The following is a 15,650-nucleotide window of genomic DNA, read 5'->3' as shown; positions in this document are numbered from 1 at the left end:
TTTGCAATGCTTTACATGCTTCGTTTTTTAGTTCTATATGGCTCTAAAGGTAAAGGGATCTTTGTTTTCTTTATGGTTTTCATACCATATATTTCTTATTTTAAGTCCAGAAATTTATAGGATCTTTCCATTATGTATAGTGTTCATTTCTCTCCAGAAATCATTTGGTTTTAAGTCCAAAATTTTATGCCATTTTCCAAGAATCACATTCATTTTTAATCCTTTTCACTTTTGGTAAACTGAGACTGCATTGATGTAGTGGAAAGCTAATGCGATATTCTAAGAGGCATATCAGGGATGTTTAGAACATGGGTGCACTAATATCTTTATAACTATATGACTTGACAATATAATTTTTGGGTGCACTAATATCTTTATAACTATATGACTTGACAATATAATTTTTGTTTTTTCACGATTACCCAAGTTGACGAGTAAACTCTAATTAATATTATTAGCATTATTTTTCTTCGACGAGTTTTTATACTTTGAAAACTATCAATAATAAAATCACTACTTACTGTTTTAAATATCTTGCGTTGTATATAGCAAGTTAAAAATTATTTAAAAAATTCTTCATCCATCCTATTATGTAAATCTTTTTATGTATACGTGATTTTGCGTTATTAGTGAAAGCTTAATTTAAAAGAATAACTTTAGGCCGAACAAAGAAAGAAAGGGAAACTATAAAGAAAAAGAAGCATGTTTTCATAATAACGTAAGAAATTATTAGCATTATTTTTCTTCGACGAGTTTTTATACTTTGTAAACTATCAATAATAAAATTATTACTTACCGTTTTAAATATCATACGTTGTATATAGCAAGTTAAAAATTATTTAAAAAATTCTTCATCCATCCTATTATGTAAATCTTTTTATGTATACGTGATTTTGCGTTATTAGTGAAAGCTTAATTTAAAAGAATAACTTTAGGCCGAACAAAGAAAGAAAGGGAAACTATAAAGAAAAAGAAGCATGTGTAATTAAAAACTTATAAAGGAACAAGTAGGAATTGAACCTAGGTTTTAAGTCCAAAATTTTATGCCATTTTCCAAGAATCACATTAATTTTTAATCCTTTTCACTTTTGGTAAACTGAGACTGCATTGATGTAGTGGAAAGCTAATGTGATATTCTAAGAGGCATATCAGGGATGTTTAGAACATGGGTGTGCTAATATCTTTATATCTATATGATTTAACAATATAATTTTTGTTTTTTCACGATTATCCAAGTTGACGAGTAAACTCTAATTAATATTATTAGCATTATTTTTCTTCGATGATTTTTTATACTTTGAAAACTATCAATAATAAAATCACTACTTACCGTTTTAAATATCTTACGTTGTATATAGCATGTTAAAAATTATTTAAAAAATTCTTCATCCATCCTATTATGTGAATCTTTTTATGTATACGTGATTTTGCGTTATTAGTGAAAGATTAATTTAAAAGAATAACTTTAGGCCGAACAAAGAAAGAAAGGGAAACTATAAAGAAAAAGAAGCATGTTTTTATAATAACGTAAGAAATTATTAGCATTATTTTTCTTCGACGAGTTTTTATACTTTGTAAACTATCAATAATAAAATTATTACTTACCGTTTTAAATATCATACGTTGTTTACAAATGCTTTAATTGACCACTAAGCCAAAGTTCACACTTCAACATGGGTTTAGACGTGCTTATTTACAAAAATCAGAAAAATACAAATGCGATATATAATTTAGGGAAGGGAGCATGGGTTCACGTGAACCCACCCCTCCTACATAAATTCGTCCCGGTGTCTTCATAAAATCTTTCAATTTTTTGTCAATTTTAAGCCTATTGCATTTATTTCATGTTTCGTTATAGGTATTAGCTTATATTGGTTGGAGCATGAGCCCTAAGTCAAATTCATTTTATCCTTTGTTAATAAACGTTCGTGTGTCACAGTAGAGCAAGACTTGGTTGGAGCATGGCTCCTAAGCCAAATTCGAACCTCTTTATTGAATTATTAGCAACAAAAATTGAAGTTTGGTTGACTTGCATATAGCGCAAAGGAGTAGGATCAAATAACGAGAATGATAAAAAAAAAAAGACTCTACTTACTTTCTTTCGATTAAAAAAAAAAAAAAAAATAACTGCATCAAAATAAATGAAAGAGGGACAGAAGAATCAAACAAATAAAACAATAAAAATAGTATACTTGCTTTCTTTGGGAGTATGTATATGCAAAATAAATAAAAGAGGGACATCACAAGATTAAACAACGTGAATATATGTTGGTCAGCAAATACTGAATTTTCATGGAAGTAAGTATAATGCACATTTTATACAAGGGTAGTACAACTCTTCTTCTTTATTGTTGCTTCGGTTTCTCCAAAAATATCGTCCAAAAATTACTCCAAAATTGATATTGAAAAGAGCCAAAACCAAATCCTAATTCGTATTAAAGTTGTAGCGTAAGGGTTATAACTATATTATGCACGATTTATGGCTCACCCCTACCTCCTTACTCCTTACTCCTTCCCCCTTCCCCCTTAAAACAAAATTTTTAAATGTAAAAAATAAATTAGAAAAACAAATCCAAATGCCAAACCAAAGACATTTGATCTTGGAGTTCATAATGACTAATGAGTTCACAATCGTATCGGTGGTTCCCCTAACGGGTTGATCTTTAAATATTGGGAGAATTACGTATAAGTATAATTCATACACACACATTGCAACTGAGTAGCCCAGTTATAACTTTGCAAATCTATAGCCCAAAGACAATAGGCCCAAATCTAAAAACCCGACATTTTTTCACACAGTCAGCATTTCTTATGGTCAATGCTATTCAACATTTCTATTGTTGAGGAGAGATTATGTACTCATCTCCTACCAAAGTTAACTTTATGAGACAATTAATAAAAATATATTTAAATATAAAAAGAGAAAGAAGAATAGAAGAACTGGTAGCATTTTTTCCCTTTGTCAGTTGCAGAGAATTTGCTGGATTTCAATTAAATAGTTACTAAATATATAATATATGAATATAAAAGTAGAAGAAATCGATTAAACAATTAGTAAAATATACATTCATTTATAAACAAACAAATAAAAATAAATTTCGCTGCTTTTTTGCTTTGTCAATGGTGGTAATTCCTTCTTATACATACATTATTGCTAGATTTTAGTTCTTTATTTTTTTCTTCAATGATGTCATTAATAGAGTTTAACCCAAAATAAAGAATAAGTTAAAAACAATTAAAGGAGGTTGTCCAACTTGAGAAAAGGTAAGAAAACACACAAAAATTTAATTTCGCTGTTGTACATTCTTATATACTATATATACAAATTATATACACTTATACATATTTATACAATATATATACACTTGTGTTTATAATGTCTAAACAATATACTTATGTTGTATAATTGTGTAAAAACAATAATTATATACGTTTACAAACAAAATACCTTTTAGATACCATTACACCTCAATTTTAACACTAAAATCATGAAGAAGAAGAAGAAGAAGAAGAAGAAGAAGAAGAAGAAGAAGTTAGTAATCCACCGAATACCTGTAAATAATGTATCAGCTTGGTATAATAGTGTATAAGAGATGTTTATATACCCATATATACTATTATATAATATTATGCATTGCCATACCAATGAATCATATAAATGGAGCTTCACAAGTTCATCTTCTTCTTCTTCTTCTTTCTTGAGTCTCTTCTAAAATTTAACTTAAATATAGCTCAAATCTGCTTCAAATCACTTCAAATTTAAGTTTTGAACTCCTCTTGATATTTCAAATCGATTGGAACAACAACCAATGATGTTTTCAAGCAAACCCAATAACACCCATTTCAAATTAATCTCAAATCTTAGATCTGAATTTGCTTTCAAACTCAAAATTTCATATATGATTCAAACTTAAAGCCTTAACCTTCAATGGAGTTTTTTTTTTTAATCAATCAAATTTTAGATTTGAGAAACTTGAGCTCCAATAATGGAGGTTTTATGATTATATACGCTGAAAGGAAGAGAATACTAAACCTAGTAGCAAGGATGAGGTAAATTTGTAACTGTGCAACTTCAAATCTTGTTCAAAGATCCAGCTTCGCACTTGGAGTTGAAGTGTGCTTATATGATAAGACAGAATATGCATAAAAGAGAGATATCAAGAAGCTTATGTGGGCTATGGACTATAGAGGAACTGAGTCTTTAATGTTGGTTTAAATGATGAAAAGATTCTTTTAGGTTATATACAACCTAGGCCAAACAGGATAAGGGCTTCAAACCTAAGCCATTTTCAGTTAGGCAGTTGGGTCAAGTGACAACGGACGTAATTTTTCCTTAAATATTGTCCCCATATTTTACTTTATTATAAAATAGACTTTTCCTTCACGAAGAACAATATAGTTACTCAATATTGAAAGCTTGAAATTTTTGTTTGAGGGTGAAAATTGGAAATTAATGATTGATTACTGTTAATAATCATTTGAATGCTGGAAAATTATGCTTAAACTCGTAGTTCAAACAATGATTTAGTGATTTACTTTAAAAATTAAATTTTATTGTTGTCCTTAGAAAGTGTTGAAAAAGCAAAGTGATTTTTTTATTTGGTGTTATTGACAAAATTGGCGATCGAGGATCAATTGTAATATTTGAAAGTTTTGTTTCAAAGTTGAGATCATTTGAAGCAGATTTGATGTGATTTTGACGAATTGGAATTGCAATTTCGAAGGATACGTTGTTGAAATATACAACAAAATTATGTCAATCAGAATTAACCCAAATATGTGTATAATTATGCATAATCAATATATAAACTATATATATAGCTAGAAAAAGTAATAAATATGGACGGCTATTTGTGTACAGATCCCTAAACTTAATTAAACAATATAACAAATAAGTCAATTGCATATAACACAAAGTCATGCCAATTTGGTATAGTTTAGTAAATAATTGAACAAACACAAAGTCATGTCAACTGGTTGATGAAGAATCTAATAATTGGTTTAAATGCATATAATACAAAGTTATGCCAATATGGTAGAGTTTGGTGGTCAACAATCATAAAATCATGCAAACCAAGTAGAGTTTGTGAACAATTAATAATATCAGTAGAGTAAATATAGTATAAATCTACCAATCCAATAGAGAAATCCCTAACAAGCAATAAGTGTGTGAGACCAAAGTTTTTTTTTATATAAAAAATCTATAATATATTAAAAGCACGAAGGCCCTCAGTGAAATGCCGTTAGTCTTTTTAACCCCTTAAAAATAGATTTTACACTAGATAATTGTCATTTAAATTATTTTCCTAATATTTAAGAGTTTGAAATTAGTTAAACTTTAATTATTAAATCTTTCCTTATTGAACTGTGTAGAAAATCTTAACATTAAATTTAACTAAAGTTTCCCAACATTTGTTCTCCTTAACATGTTCGACAATATGTTAGTTGTCCCTAAGCATGCTCTCCTTTTTTCTTTTCTTTTTATATCCTTAATAACTAAAATATTTCATTAAATAAATAATTTTATATTTGATAAATTTGTTAACAATCAATTTTATGAACAATTTCCATTTGACCAATTGAATCTAGCCACCAACACGAATTTTATCTTCTCATAAACAGAAAAAGCACTAATTCATCAAACATAAATAATTGAAGGCGTTGTCACATAGGAGAGAATAATGAGAGGAATTCTAATCAATCTATTTCGAGAAGATGGTGGAAAAATTATTTAAAGAGATAAAATAAGGAATTTATCCATTATTTATTATACTATTATAAAAGTGAGAAAATTTAAATAATCAGTTGATAAATCTGAATGTCCATGAAAATTTGAACGATCAAATTATTCTTCAATCAAACATTATTGCTAAAATATTTTTGTATTAAAAATAATTACATTCTAATAAGTACTACTATTAAATATAATTATTATCTTTTGCAAAATAACTGAAAACTACCTTCAATAATTAAAATAAATAACTAAAAAAAAATATAAAAATATAAGAAAAGAGAGATAGAGAGAGAGAGGAGTAGTTGACAGAAGTCGACATCACTAATGATTCTTTAAATACAAAAATTTAAAAATGAAATGTAAGACTAACTTTTTTACCTTTTGAAAGTAGAATTATTTTTTGATAAAATTATAGTAGCGGTTAGATATTTAAAACTAAGAATGAGCTAATATTACAAAAATGCATTAAAAATTTATTAGCTGTTTTATGAAAGTTGAGAGAAAATATTACTCTTTGAATTAACTAATTATTGAAAAATTAATTAATTAATTAATAAAATTTACCATACAAGTAAAATTATTTTTCAAGTTGACAATTATTATTTAAATTTATTTTCATAAGGAGACCACTACAGTGAAAGAAATTGCCTATAGTATACTATTAAGAGTCAAATTATTAAAATTAAAACTTGAAGTAATAAGGATGAAATAACAAAAATAAAATACATTCTAAATTAAATGTGTTGTCATTAATTAAACTTTTTCCCCCAACAAATTACATCTTCTTATATTTTTTATATATTAAGTTACTATTATAAAATATTAACTCAACATTAGTTATTTTTCGAGTTTACGTCATACTAATCAATTTTTTTTCTATGAGCTATATAGGATCAACCACTTCATTCTCAAATCTCTAAAAGACTTTTATCAAAAAATAAAAAATAAAATCTCTAAAAGACCACAAAAAGAACTTCATTTATCTTATTTGACAAATCTTTAAAGAATCACGATAAAAGTATTTTCGTGTTATTTGTTTGGGTTTAGTATTAGGTTATAGAAATAACAATAAATTTTTGTACGATATTCTTGCAAGAAGTTCTCATAACTTATACTTTTTCTAATAATTTTTATTTTATAACTCAAACACATTACTTAATACTAATATTTATACTATTGTTTAAAATAATTTATCTGTCGATATGAATTCACGCGCAAAGCGCGTACCCTAAGACTAATCTATATATTATAAAAGCACGAATATTTCACGCTAAATGTTGAACAACTAAAATATCTTTAAAATAATCGACTTTTATACCCTTAAATATTTTGTTAAAAAGAGATAAAATAGTAATTTAATAATAATGTGCCTAATATTTAGTAATCCGATACTAGCTAATAATAGAATTCTTTTAAATAATCGAATGTAATGTTCTAATTCGGTAAATACTTAACCACACCGGGTGTTTACACCAAACTATATTAACTTACTATGGTTAATTAATTTAATTAGATGAGAATGTATATAATTTACCATGGTTAAATGATTGAAGTCCATATGCAAGACACATGTCATGTATCTATTGGTTTGGTGTAAACACCCGATGCGAGTAAGTTTTTACCGTTATAATTATATACTAATTCTACCTGAAAAATTACACAGAACGATAGTAGAATCTCATATTCAAAACCCATCACAATCACACGTATGAAACACATATGTTGCCTCTATATAAATAGTTTCATTATATTTATGACATTGCAACATAAAATATCTTTATGCGAATCTTTGTACAAGTAATTTTGTCTCTTTTAATGTCATATTTTATAGATTAGATTTGGCTCTTTAACATAGCCAAAAGATAGTTACTGACAATTGAAAGGTTGAATCTTTAAATTTGTGAATGTTGGCTGATAATTCGTCCGCATCTTTAAATTTCTTTACTTTTATTCTTATCGTTATCCAACAGAAGTCGGGTGGTGTTTGACTCAGATTTATTATACATTAAAAAAAGATTTTAAAAAAGTAATAACCTATTTGATTGATAAAATAATTTTAAACAAAAACAAATTATTAACTGAAGAAAAGCTTTGGTGGAAACCAAAACTAAACGAAACGTTCGCAAGACCAGTTTGAAAAAAGAATCAACAATTTCAATTTTTGAAAGAAACTTTTATAGAAGGAGACATTTCCAAAACTGTTAAAGAAATATAATTAAAATAGGTTTAAATTTTATAAAGTAAGTCACTGGCATTTGCTCATACTCTATCTATCTAACCTATAATTATATTAAAAATAGCACGGGCTGACCAGTTTTCGGACTAGTCATTCAAAAATAGTCAGCGTTTGTCAAGTCATTGAAAAATAACCACTATTTTGTAGCAACGGAGAACGGTCCAGCATAATATACTGGAGTTCGGTGCACCTGTGTATGAACTTCCAGCATATTATGCTGGAACTCCAACACACGGAAAGTTCCAGCATAATATACTGGAGATTCAAGCACTTGTGTATGAACTTCCAGCATATTATACTGGGCCGATAAACTTTGCTGGAACTCCAATATATTATGCTGGAGTTCTAGTGTACTTACGCTGGAGTTCCAGTATACTTATCCTGGAACTCCAGTATAATATGTTGGAGTTCAAGTATACTTATGCTGGAACTCCAGCATAATATACTGGCTTATTTTCCGGAGTTTGAACAGTGTTTTTGCTCAGATTTATCTTTACATGAAAAATGACTAAATTTCAATTACTTTTGAAAGCGTGACTATTTTTGAATGGTCACTTGTAAATCTGACTATTTTTGAATTTCTCCCAAATTTCTTTCATTTGGATCATGTTGATGATGGGCTTTAGCCCAAACTCATTAGGGTGATTGACGGAAAATACAACTGGTCGTTCAAAAATAGTCCAGTTTTAAAAGTAATCGAAATTTAGCCATTTTTCATGTAAAGATAAATCTGAGCGAAAACACTGTTCAAAATCCGAAAAATACGCCAGTATATTATACTGGAGTTCCAGCATAAGTATGCTTGAACTCCAGCATATTATACTGGAGTTCCAGGATAAGTATGTTGGAACTCCAGCATAATATGATGGAGTTCCAGCATAAGTACACTAGAACTCCAACATAATATACTGGAATTCCAACAAGTATAATTGTCTAGTATAATATACTGGAGTTTGGAGCATCGGTGCTCCAGTCTCCAGTATATTATACTAGAGTCAACAAAGTATACCGATCCAGCATAATATGCTGGAGTTCATATACAGGTGCATCGAACTCTAGTATATTATGCTGGACCGATCTCTGTTGCAGCAAAATAGTGGCTATTTTTCATTGACTTCGTAAATACTGGTTATTTTTGAATGACCAGTCCGAAAACTTGTTATACCGTGCTATTTTACAAGAAATTTCCCGTAGTGGGCCCAGAAAAATAGCAGATAAAACCCGAAAGCGGCCTTTAAAACTCGTTAGAGATTTAGGGTTTCGCTCGCTTCAGTAGTCTCAGCTTCGCAGCTCCTCAGCCCCACCCTCAATCCTCCCAGTTGCAGCAGCAAAGGCAATTTCGCTCTATCATCATGGGGTAATCTATTCCTCTTCTCTTATTCATCGTGTCTCTTTGCTTGTTTCTTCACTTTATTTGTAAACCATTCATCTAGGTATGTTATAATGCTTTTAATGTATTGGAGATGCTAATAGAATCCATATCAGTCTATAGAAATGCATTTGAAAAGTTATGGGTATTGAAACAAAACATAATGAGATCATTTATGGCTATATTGGTATTAAGGAACTTCACTGAAAATAATAGAAACAAGCACGTGGAAAAATGACTAGTTTGGTAATGTAACTTTTTAATATTAGCTGGTTCTGCTTTGTTGAGAAAGTTAGATTTATGGGGACAACAAATTATGAGCTTGTTTAGCTGGCGGTTTTGTGGGGATGCATAATTCTGCAGTCCATCTTGGCAAAGCAGTTGAGCCCTATTGAAGGCAATGGATTGTTTTGAATGCTAATGGACTTATATCAAATGTCACTCTAAACTGTTCTTGGCTCCTCCATCTTCATGGGGTTATAGATCAGTAGAGATGAAACATCTTGCTAATGAACACCCCCCACCCCCTTTCTGCAGGAAAAGAAAGAAATATAACAATTTGTGTACTTATTATAGTGTTGAATGGAATGCACATTGTGATAACTCTGTTTCTAGCTAGTTTTTCTGGGTCATTGTGCAAAGTTAAATCAACGGGGAATATTTTAAAACTTGTTACTTGACGGTTCTATATGAACGCTTAGTTTTGCAGTCCATCTTGGCAAAGTAGTTTAGCCCTCTCGAGGGCAATGAATTGCTTTGAATGCTAATGGACTTAGACAAAATGTCACTCTAAACTGTTCTTGGCTCCTCAATTTTCATGGGGTTATAGATCAGTAGAGATGAAACATCTACCTAAACCAAAAAGAGTAAAGGTAGGACGCAGGAGGTGTTTGGAATCAGTAGTTAGGATCTAGAGCAGCTGTCTACATATGTTTTCTGACTCAATGCTGTTTTTGGAAAGCCTCATTTAAGAAACTTTCTTTTTGTTTAAGGTGATACTTGTGAAACAGTATTTCTATTGTGCTGGAAAGACTAGTGGATTCAATACTATCACAATGTTTCTTTTGGTATGTTGATTGATGGAGTTTCTATTTTAAGGATATATATGAGTGTTTCTTTGGTCCATCTTGGCAAAGCAGTTGAGCCCTTTACAGGGCAGTGAATTGCTTTGAATGCTAATGGACATACAACAACTGTCTCTCTAAACTGTTCTGGGCTCTTGTAGCTCCATGGAGTTGCATATCAGTGGAGATGAAACATCTATCCTATTACTTTTCACTTTCTAGACACCATTTTGAGGAAGGTGAAAGAGATAAATAAGCTACTAAGTAGTATCCCTTATAGTTTTAACAGAATCAGTATTGATCTACTATGGAATCTTTGTAATGGCTGAGCTGAAGCTGGGATTAGTAGAAACATTAGTAATGTTTTCAGATGATGCTTGCATTTCTAGCATGAACGGAGTTGGGTTTGCAAAGCCATTTTAGTTTTTGAGGTGAAATTGTCTAGTAAAATCCATTTCACCCCATGCATTAGTTCCGTCTTTGCACATGGCTCCCCATTTTGAAATATCTTTTCAAATGTCCTGTTGTAATTGATCTCCTTCACTGTTTCCGAAGTTATTTTGGGTTACATGTATTGTTGATTTTGTTTTCTAAGTGGTAATAAGTGTCGTGTAAGTAGTTTGCAAAATCTCTCATGTATATTACTGGTTTTAGAGTATATGATTTGCACACCATTTTCTCTGGTTTTGAGTTCAAATGCTGTTTGCTGAGTAGTTTAACTATTTAATCCCTTGTGATCTGCTGGTCAACTTCTCTATTTTGCTCTCTGTATATACATGTGCTTTCTCTCCATTGATTGGCCAAATATTGGGAAATTTCCTTTTTTGGTAATTTAGAAGCTTGTGTTGTAATCATTCTAATACAGGAAGACACGTGGAATGGGAGCTGGTCGTAAGCTGAAGTCCCACCGTAGGAGGCAGCGGTGGGCTGATAAATCTTATAAGAAATCTCATCTTGGCAATGAATGGAAGAAGCCATTTGCAGGGTCATCTCATGCAAAGGGGATTGTCCTGGAGAAAATGTATGGCCAAATTTGCTAGCCATTTACTATTCATTTAGACAAAAATTTGTGCACTTGTTTTGACAGACCTAACTTTCACTGAACGAATTGCAGCGGTATTGAAGCTAAGCAGCCCAACTCTGCCATTAGAAAGTGTGCTCGAGTTCAGCTGATTAAGAATGGGAAGAAAATAGCTGCTTTTGTACCCAACGATGGTTGTTTGAACTACATTGAAGAGAATGTACGTGTTTCGATCATATCATTATGTGTCCATCGTTGCAATTTTTGTCCTTTTTCCTTTTTGTCTTATGTTTTTCTCTAATGTTGAATAAATCTCATCTTATTGTTTGTAGGACGAGGTGTTGATTGCTGGATTTGGTCGTAAGGGACATGCTGTGGGAGATATTCCTGGTGTTAGGTTCAAGGTTGTGAAGGTGTCTGGTGTCTCACTTTTGGCTCTCTTCAAAGAGAAGAAGGAGAAGCCAAGATCTTAAATACTTCCAGGTCAAGTGCAAGTATCTTCTGAATGAATTTTTGTAAGGATCAGCTCTTTTATTTTTTATTTTCATTTTCCCCAACCTTTTACTAGTATAGTTTGTCATGTGGTTCTGCCAATACCTGCCAATTGCTGCCAATTGTTTCACCTTCTGTTAATGAATGATGGATGATATTCTGATGGAATTTTGAGCCGTTGGAGGTAGAATGTGTGCTATTATTAGTTTTCCTTCCCGCTAAATTTTTTTATGCAAATGCATTCTTAAAATCCTTGGACTTTCATTGCTTGTTGGATCAGGGCGTGACGAGATGCAACATAGCTTGAAACTCATTCAATCCATAAACACAGTCTAATTCCATCCCCATTGTGACCGTTCTTCGTTTTCAAACAGCAAAGAATATAAAAATAAATATTCAATCGAATTGTCTTTTTTTCTTTTATCTGTGGAAAGATATTAATCCACCTGAAAATTTGACTGAGTTTCTAATTTGATTTTTTAATATTGCAGTTCATTTCTTCTATATAGACCACAATATTAAATTTACCCTTGAAGCTTAGGGTATCCAAGAAAAACTATCATCCTAAGTCTAACAGATCTGAAGGCGAAGATTAAACTGCCAATTAATGGCGTGACACGTAAAAGTGCAGTTTTAGTCGCACCTAAGTATTGTAATCTGCACTTCTATATTCTCATGAAATAGTGCTCTACTTTCAAACGCAATTACTGCACCCACTTTTACTATGAGCAAGTGTTCTCGTTTACTCCTTTTGAGAGAATAAGTTAAAGAGAAATTCATAATTTTAGTCCCTCAAATATTGACAAATATTGATTCGGTATTAAACCATCGATCAAATACTTCTCTTTTCTTTTTTATTTGCAAAAATCCAAATGCTCTTCCAACTTACAGATTTTTCCTCAAACAATTTTTTCTCGTTTCCGGTAAGTGGCTTTTGGCTGGATGGAGGAGCCACCAGATGATGCCCATATATCGCGTAGGGGTTTCTCCCTCTTGAAGTAAAGTATCATCCCTCCCATTTGCAGACATAAATCATTTTTATAAGAAATCTCTATTAAAAATTGTGAGCACGTGGTTTTTGCCCTATATGAATTACTCCCACAAATTCAAAACAAAATAATTTTTTCCGTTGTTTGCAATTTTGTAGATTTTTGTGGCATTTTTTGTTAATTGTTTGCATTTGTCTGTGCATGTTAATTTTGTTTAACTAATGAAAAATACAAAAATACGTGGCATTTGCATTTAGGATTTAATTCTACATTTTAGGATTAACTAGCAAATTAGTTGTTTTATAAAAATGGAAAAAATTACAAAAATTGGCTTACTTTTGCATTTTTAGCCTTTTAGCTTTAAATTAGTAATTTCCTCTTTTAATTTAGGAGTAATTAATTTTTTGTAAATATTATAGTAGATGATTAGCCTAATTTTAAAGATTAGATCAATTTAAATTTGGGATTTCAATTAATTATAGAAAAGAAAAAAGAGGAATAGTAGAACAAAAGAAAAGGGAAAGGGAATTTGTTCTTAAAAATCTGTTGGGCCAAATCCAATTAAGAACCGCAGGCCCAATTGTTAAGTACCCAAGCCCCCCTCAAACCCGCCCAATTCCATGCCTAAACCCGACCCATTCCCAATTAAACACAAAAAACGAACGGACGAGCCATAAGTCCCAAACCCATGAGATACGCGTACTGTTCTTCTTCTCCAAAGAACACCTGAATCCAATCCCAAAATTGCCAAAATTCGGGCGAGTGAGCTCCAATCTCACCTCACGCGTTCCCCCTCTCTCATCATCACCATATTTCTTACCGTTTCTGACAGATTCCCTCCCCTCACATGCTCTTTTCGATTTTGTTTCGGATTTTCACCTTTTGGATGATATATGGAAAAATGGGGGGCGTTAGATTGGATTCGAGTTAATCTAATCCTTCCATTTGTCCCCCTTTCATCAGAAACAGGGTAAAAATCTGTTTTGGGGAGAGAATTTTTGTTTTTGGGGAGAGATTTCTTGGAGATAAAGGTGGAAGGTTCGAGAACATAGGCGGGTCGATATAAGGTGAGGATTCTTCCTGGTGTAAGGGGATTTTTTTTCCGGATTTTTGGAGAAAGTTTGATAAATTTAGGTTTTTTTTCTAATCTTCTTTGAGGTTCTTCTCTTTTCAGTCCAGAAAAATGCAAAAAAGAAAAGTGATTCTGTTTCATTTTTGATTAATTGCTACGTAAGATTTTAGGTTGGTTTAAGTGACAGTCAAAAAAGAAAAATCGGTCCCGTCATTTTAATTTCATTTCTGGGAGTTAAAATCATGGAAGTTGTCTGAGCTGCTCGAATTCGAGTTTCGTCGTCAAGTTCATTTTGATCGAAGCTGTGGTTTTTAGTTTCTCTGTTGGTGCAATTGCTGAAATCTTTTGTTATTCAGATTTGTTTCTTCAGGTTCATCCTTTCCTTTCTTCTATTTTACTTGTTGTTTGTGGTGAATATAAACCTTGAAAAGCCATTTAGAGTGAGGTTATTGTTACACTTAGTCGCTTAAGTTGATGAATCAGTTTATGAGACTTTTAAGACAATAAAAATTAGTTTTAACTTGTTCTTGTCATGGTATGATTAGCACGTGATTGATTTCAGAATATGAGCTATATTCTTCATTTTCAGTTTTGCTTTCTTAACTATGTATCGATCGGATGTTATACGCTTGTTCTGGTCTTCATCTAACATAGTGATGGAGGACATAATTGCTTGACTTTGGTAGAAATGATGGAGGCTTGATCGAGTCTGTGGTTGTTAGATGAGGTGTTGCATATGTTTGTCGATTCAGTGACGATTACAGAATTTCTTGCACATCTCTAATTCAATACGAGTTCAAGAAATTGTCACCCAATTAGTTCTTTTTTTACTGCTGCTTTGTTGCTCAATCAGTTGCATCTAGTTGCATCTATCAGAACATGTTACGAACGACAGAAGTTTAGTGATTCACGTTTGTTTTGAAGCGGCATCTGGTTTAGATCTCACTTGTCAAGTAATACACTGATTTAACTTGGGTTCCATGATGAAGTTTGGTTCATTCTTGTCATGTTTGATTTAGCTTTGCATTGGTCTAAAGGGGTGTTAAAGCCAAATCGTTTCGCGGATTGTGTATGCTCATACTTGCTCTATTTTCCCTCTTCTGTCAAAGTTTCATCTGCCTTGATACTGCCATAGTAATTTTGCTTTTTCGAGCTGCTGAAGAAGTCAATTTCAGTAGTAGATCGAGCTGATACGTGCAGTATTTTGGGGACATTTGTTCGGATTGTTAGCCTGCTGAAAAGCTGCCATGTCCTGCACTATTTAGGCAGCAGATCTGCGCAGTTTTGAGTACAGATTCTGCACTGTTAGACCTCGTTATTGAACCTATTTTGGTTTAATTGAAATCTCTCCTGTATGACCATGTACGCAGGTTGCTCTATTTTTTCAAGCCATGGATAGGTCCCTGTGAATTCCCTTTCCTTTGTAGCATTTTCAATTTCCTTCTTAGAAGTGTGGTTGTAGGGGAACAACAGAGTGTGCTTTTACTTTCTTCTATACTGTTAGTTAAGCACTTTGTGAACTCACAAGAGTTTTGAATTGATTTGTTTGTTCCTGATATACTCATTCCTTGAGGATAAAAACATGAATGCATCATGAATGTGAATTCAAGCTACTAACTTTAAAGAAAGGCCGCATGGAATAAAGTATTAACTATGTGCATAATTTGAGCTAA

At 31.6% G+C, this 15,650-nt stretch overlaps 1 protein-coding gene across 1 annotated transcript; it reads left to right on the top strand.

The window, feature by feature from the left end:
• Positions 1-9,213: 9,213 nt before the first annotated feature.
• LOC104223004 (small ribosomal subunit protein uS12) lies at positions 9,214-12,103 on the top strand. The gene is made up of 4 exons (XM_009774356.2): positions 9,214-9,327; positions 11,269-11,424; positions 11,518-11,644; positions 11,757-12,103. Exons 1-4 carry the CDS (start codon positions 9,323-9,325, stop codon positions 11,895-11,897), a joined length of 429 nt encoding a protein of 142 aa, XP_009772658.1. The 5' UTR covers positions 9,214-9,322; the 3' UTR covers positions 11,898-12,103.
• Positions 12,104-15,650: the final 3,547 nt, after the last annotated feature.

This window comes from Nicotiana sylvestris, chromosome 2, assembly GCF_000393655.2.
Source record: "Nicotiana sylvestris chromosome 2, ASM39365v2, whole genome shotgun sequence".
In the NCBI taxonomy this organism is placed as follows: Eukaryota; Viridiplantae; Streptophyta; class Magnoliopsida; order Solanales; family Solanaceae; genus Nicotiana; species Nicotiana sylvestris.
The sequence above is the reverse complement of the archived record's forward strand: the minus strand, read 5'-3'. Positions and strand labels throughout refer to the sequence as shown.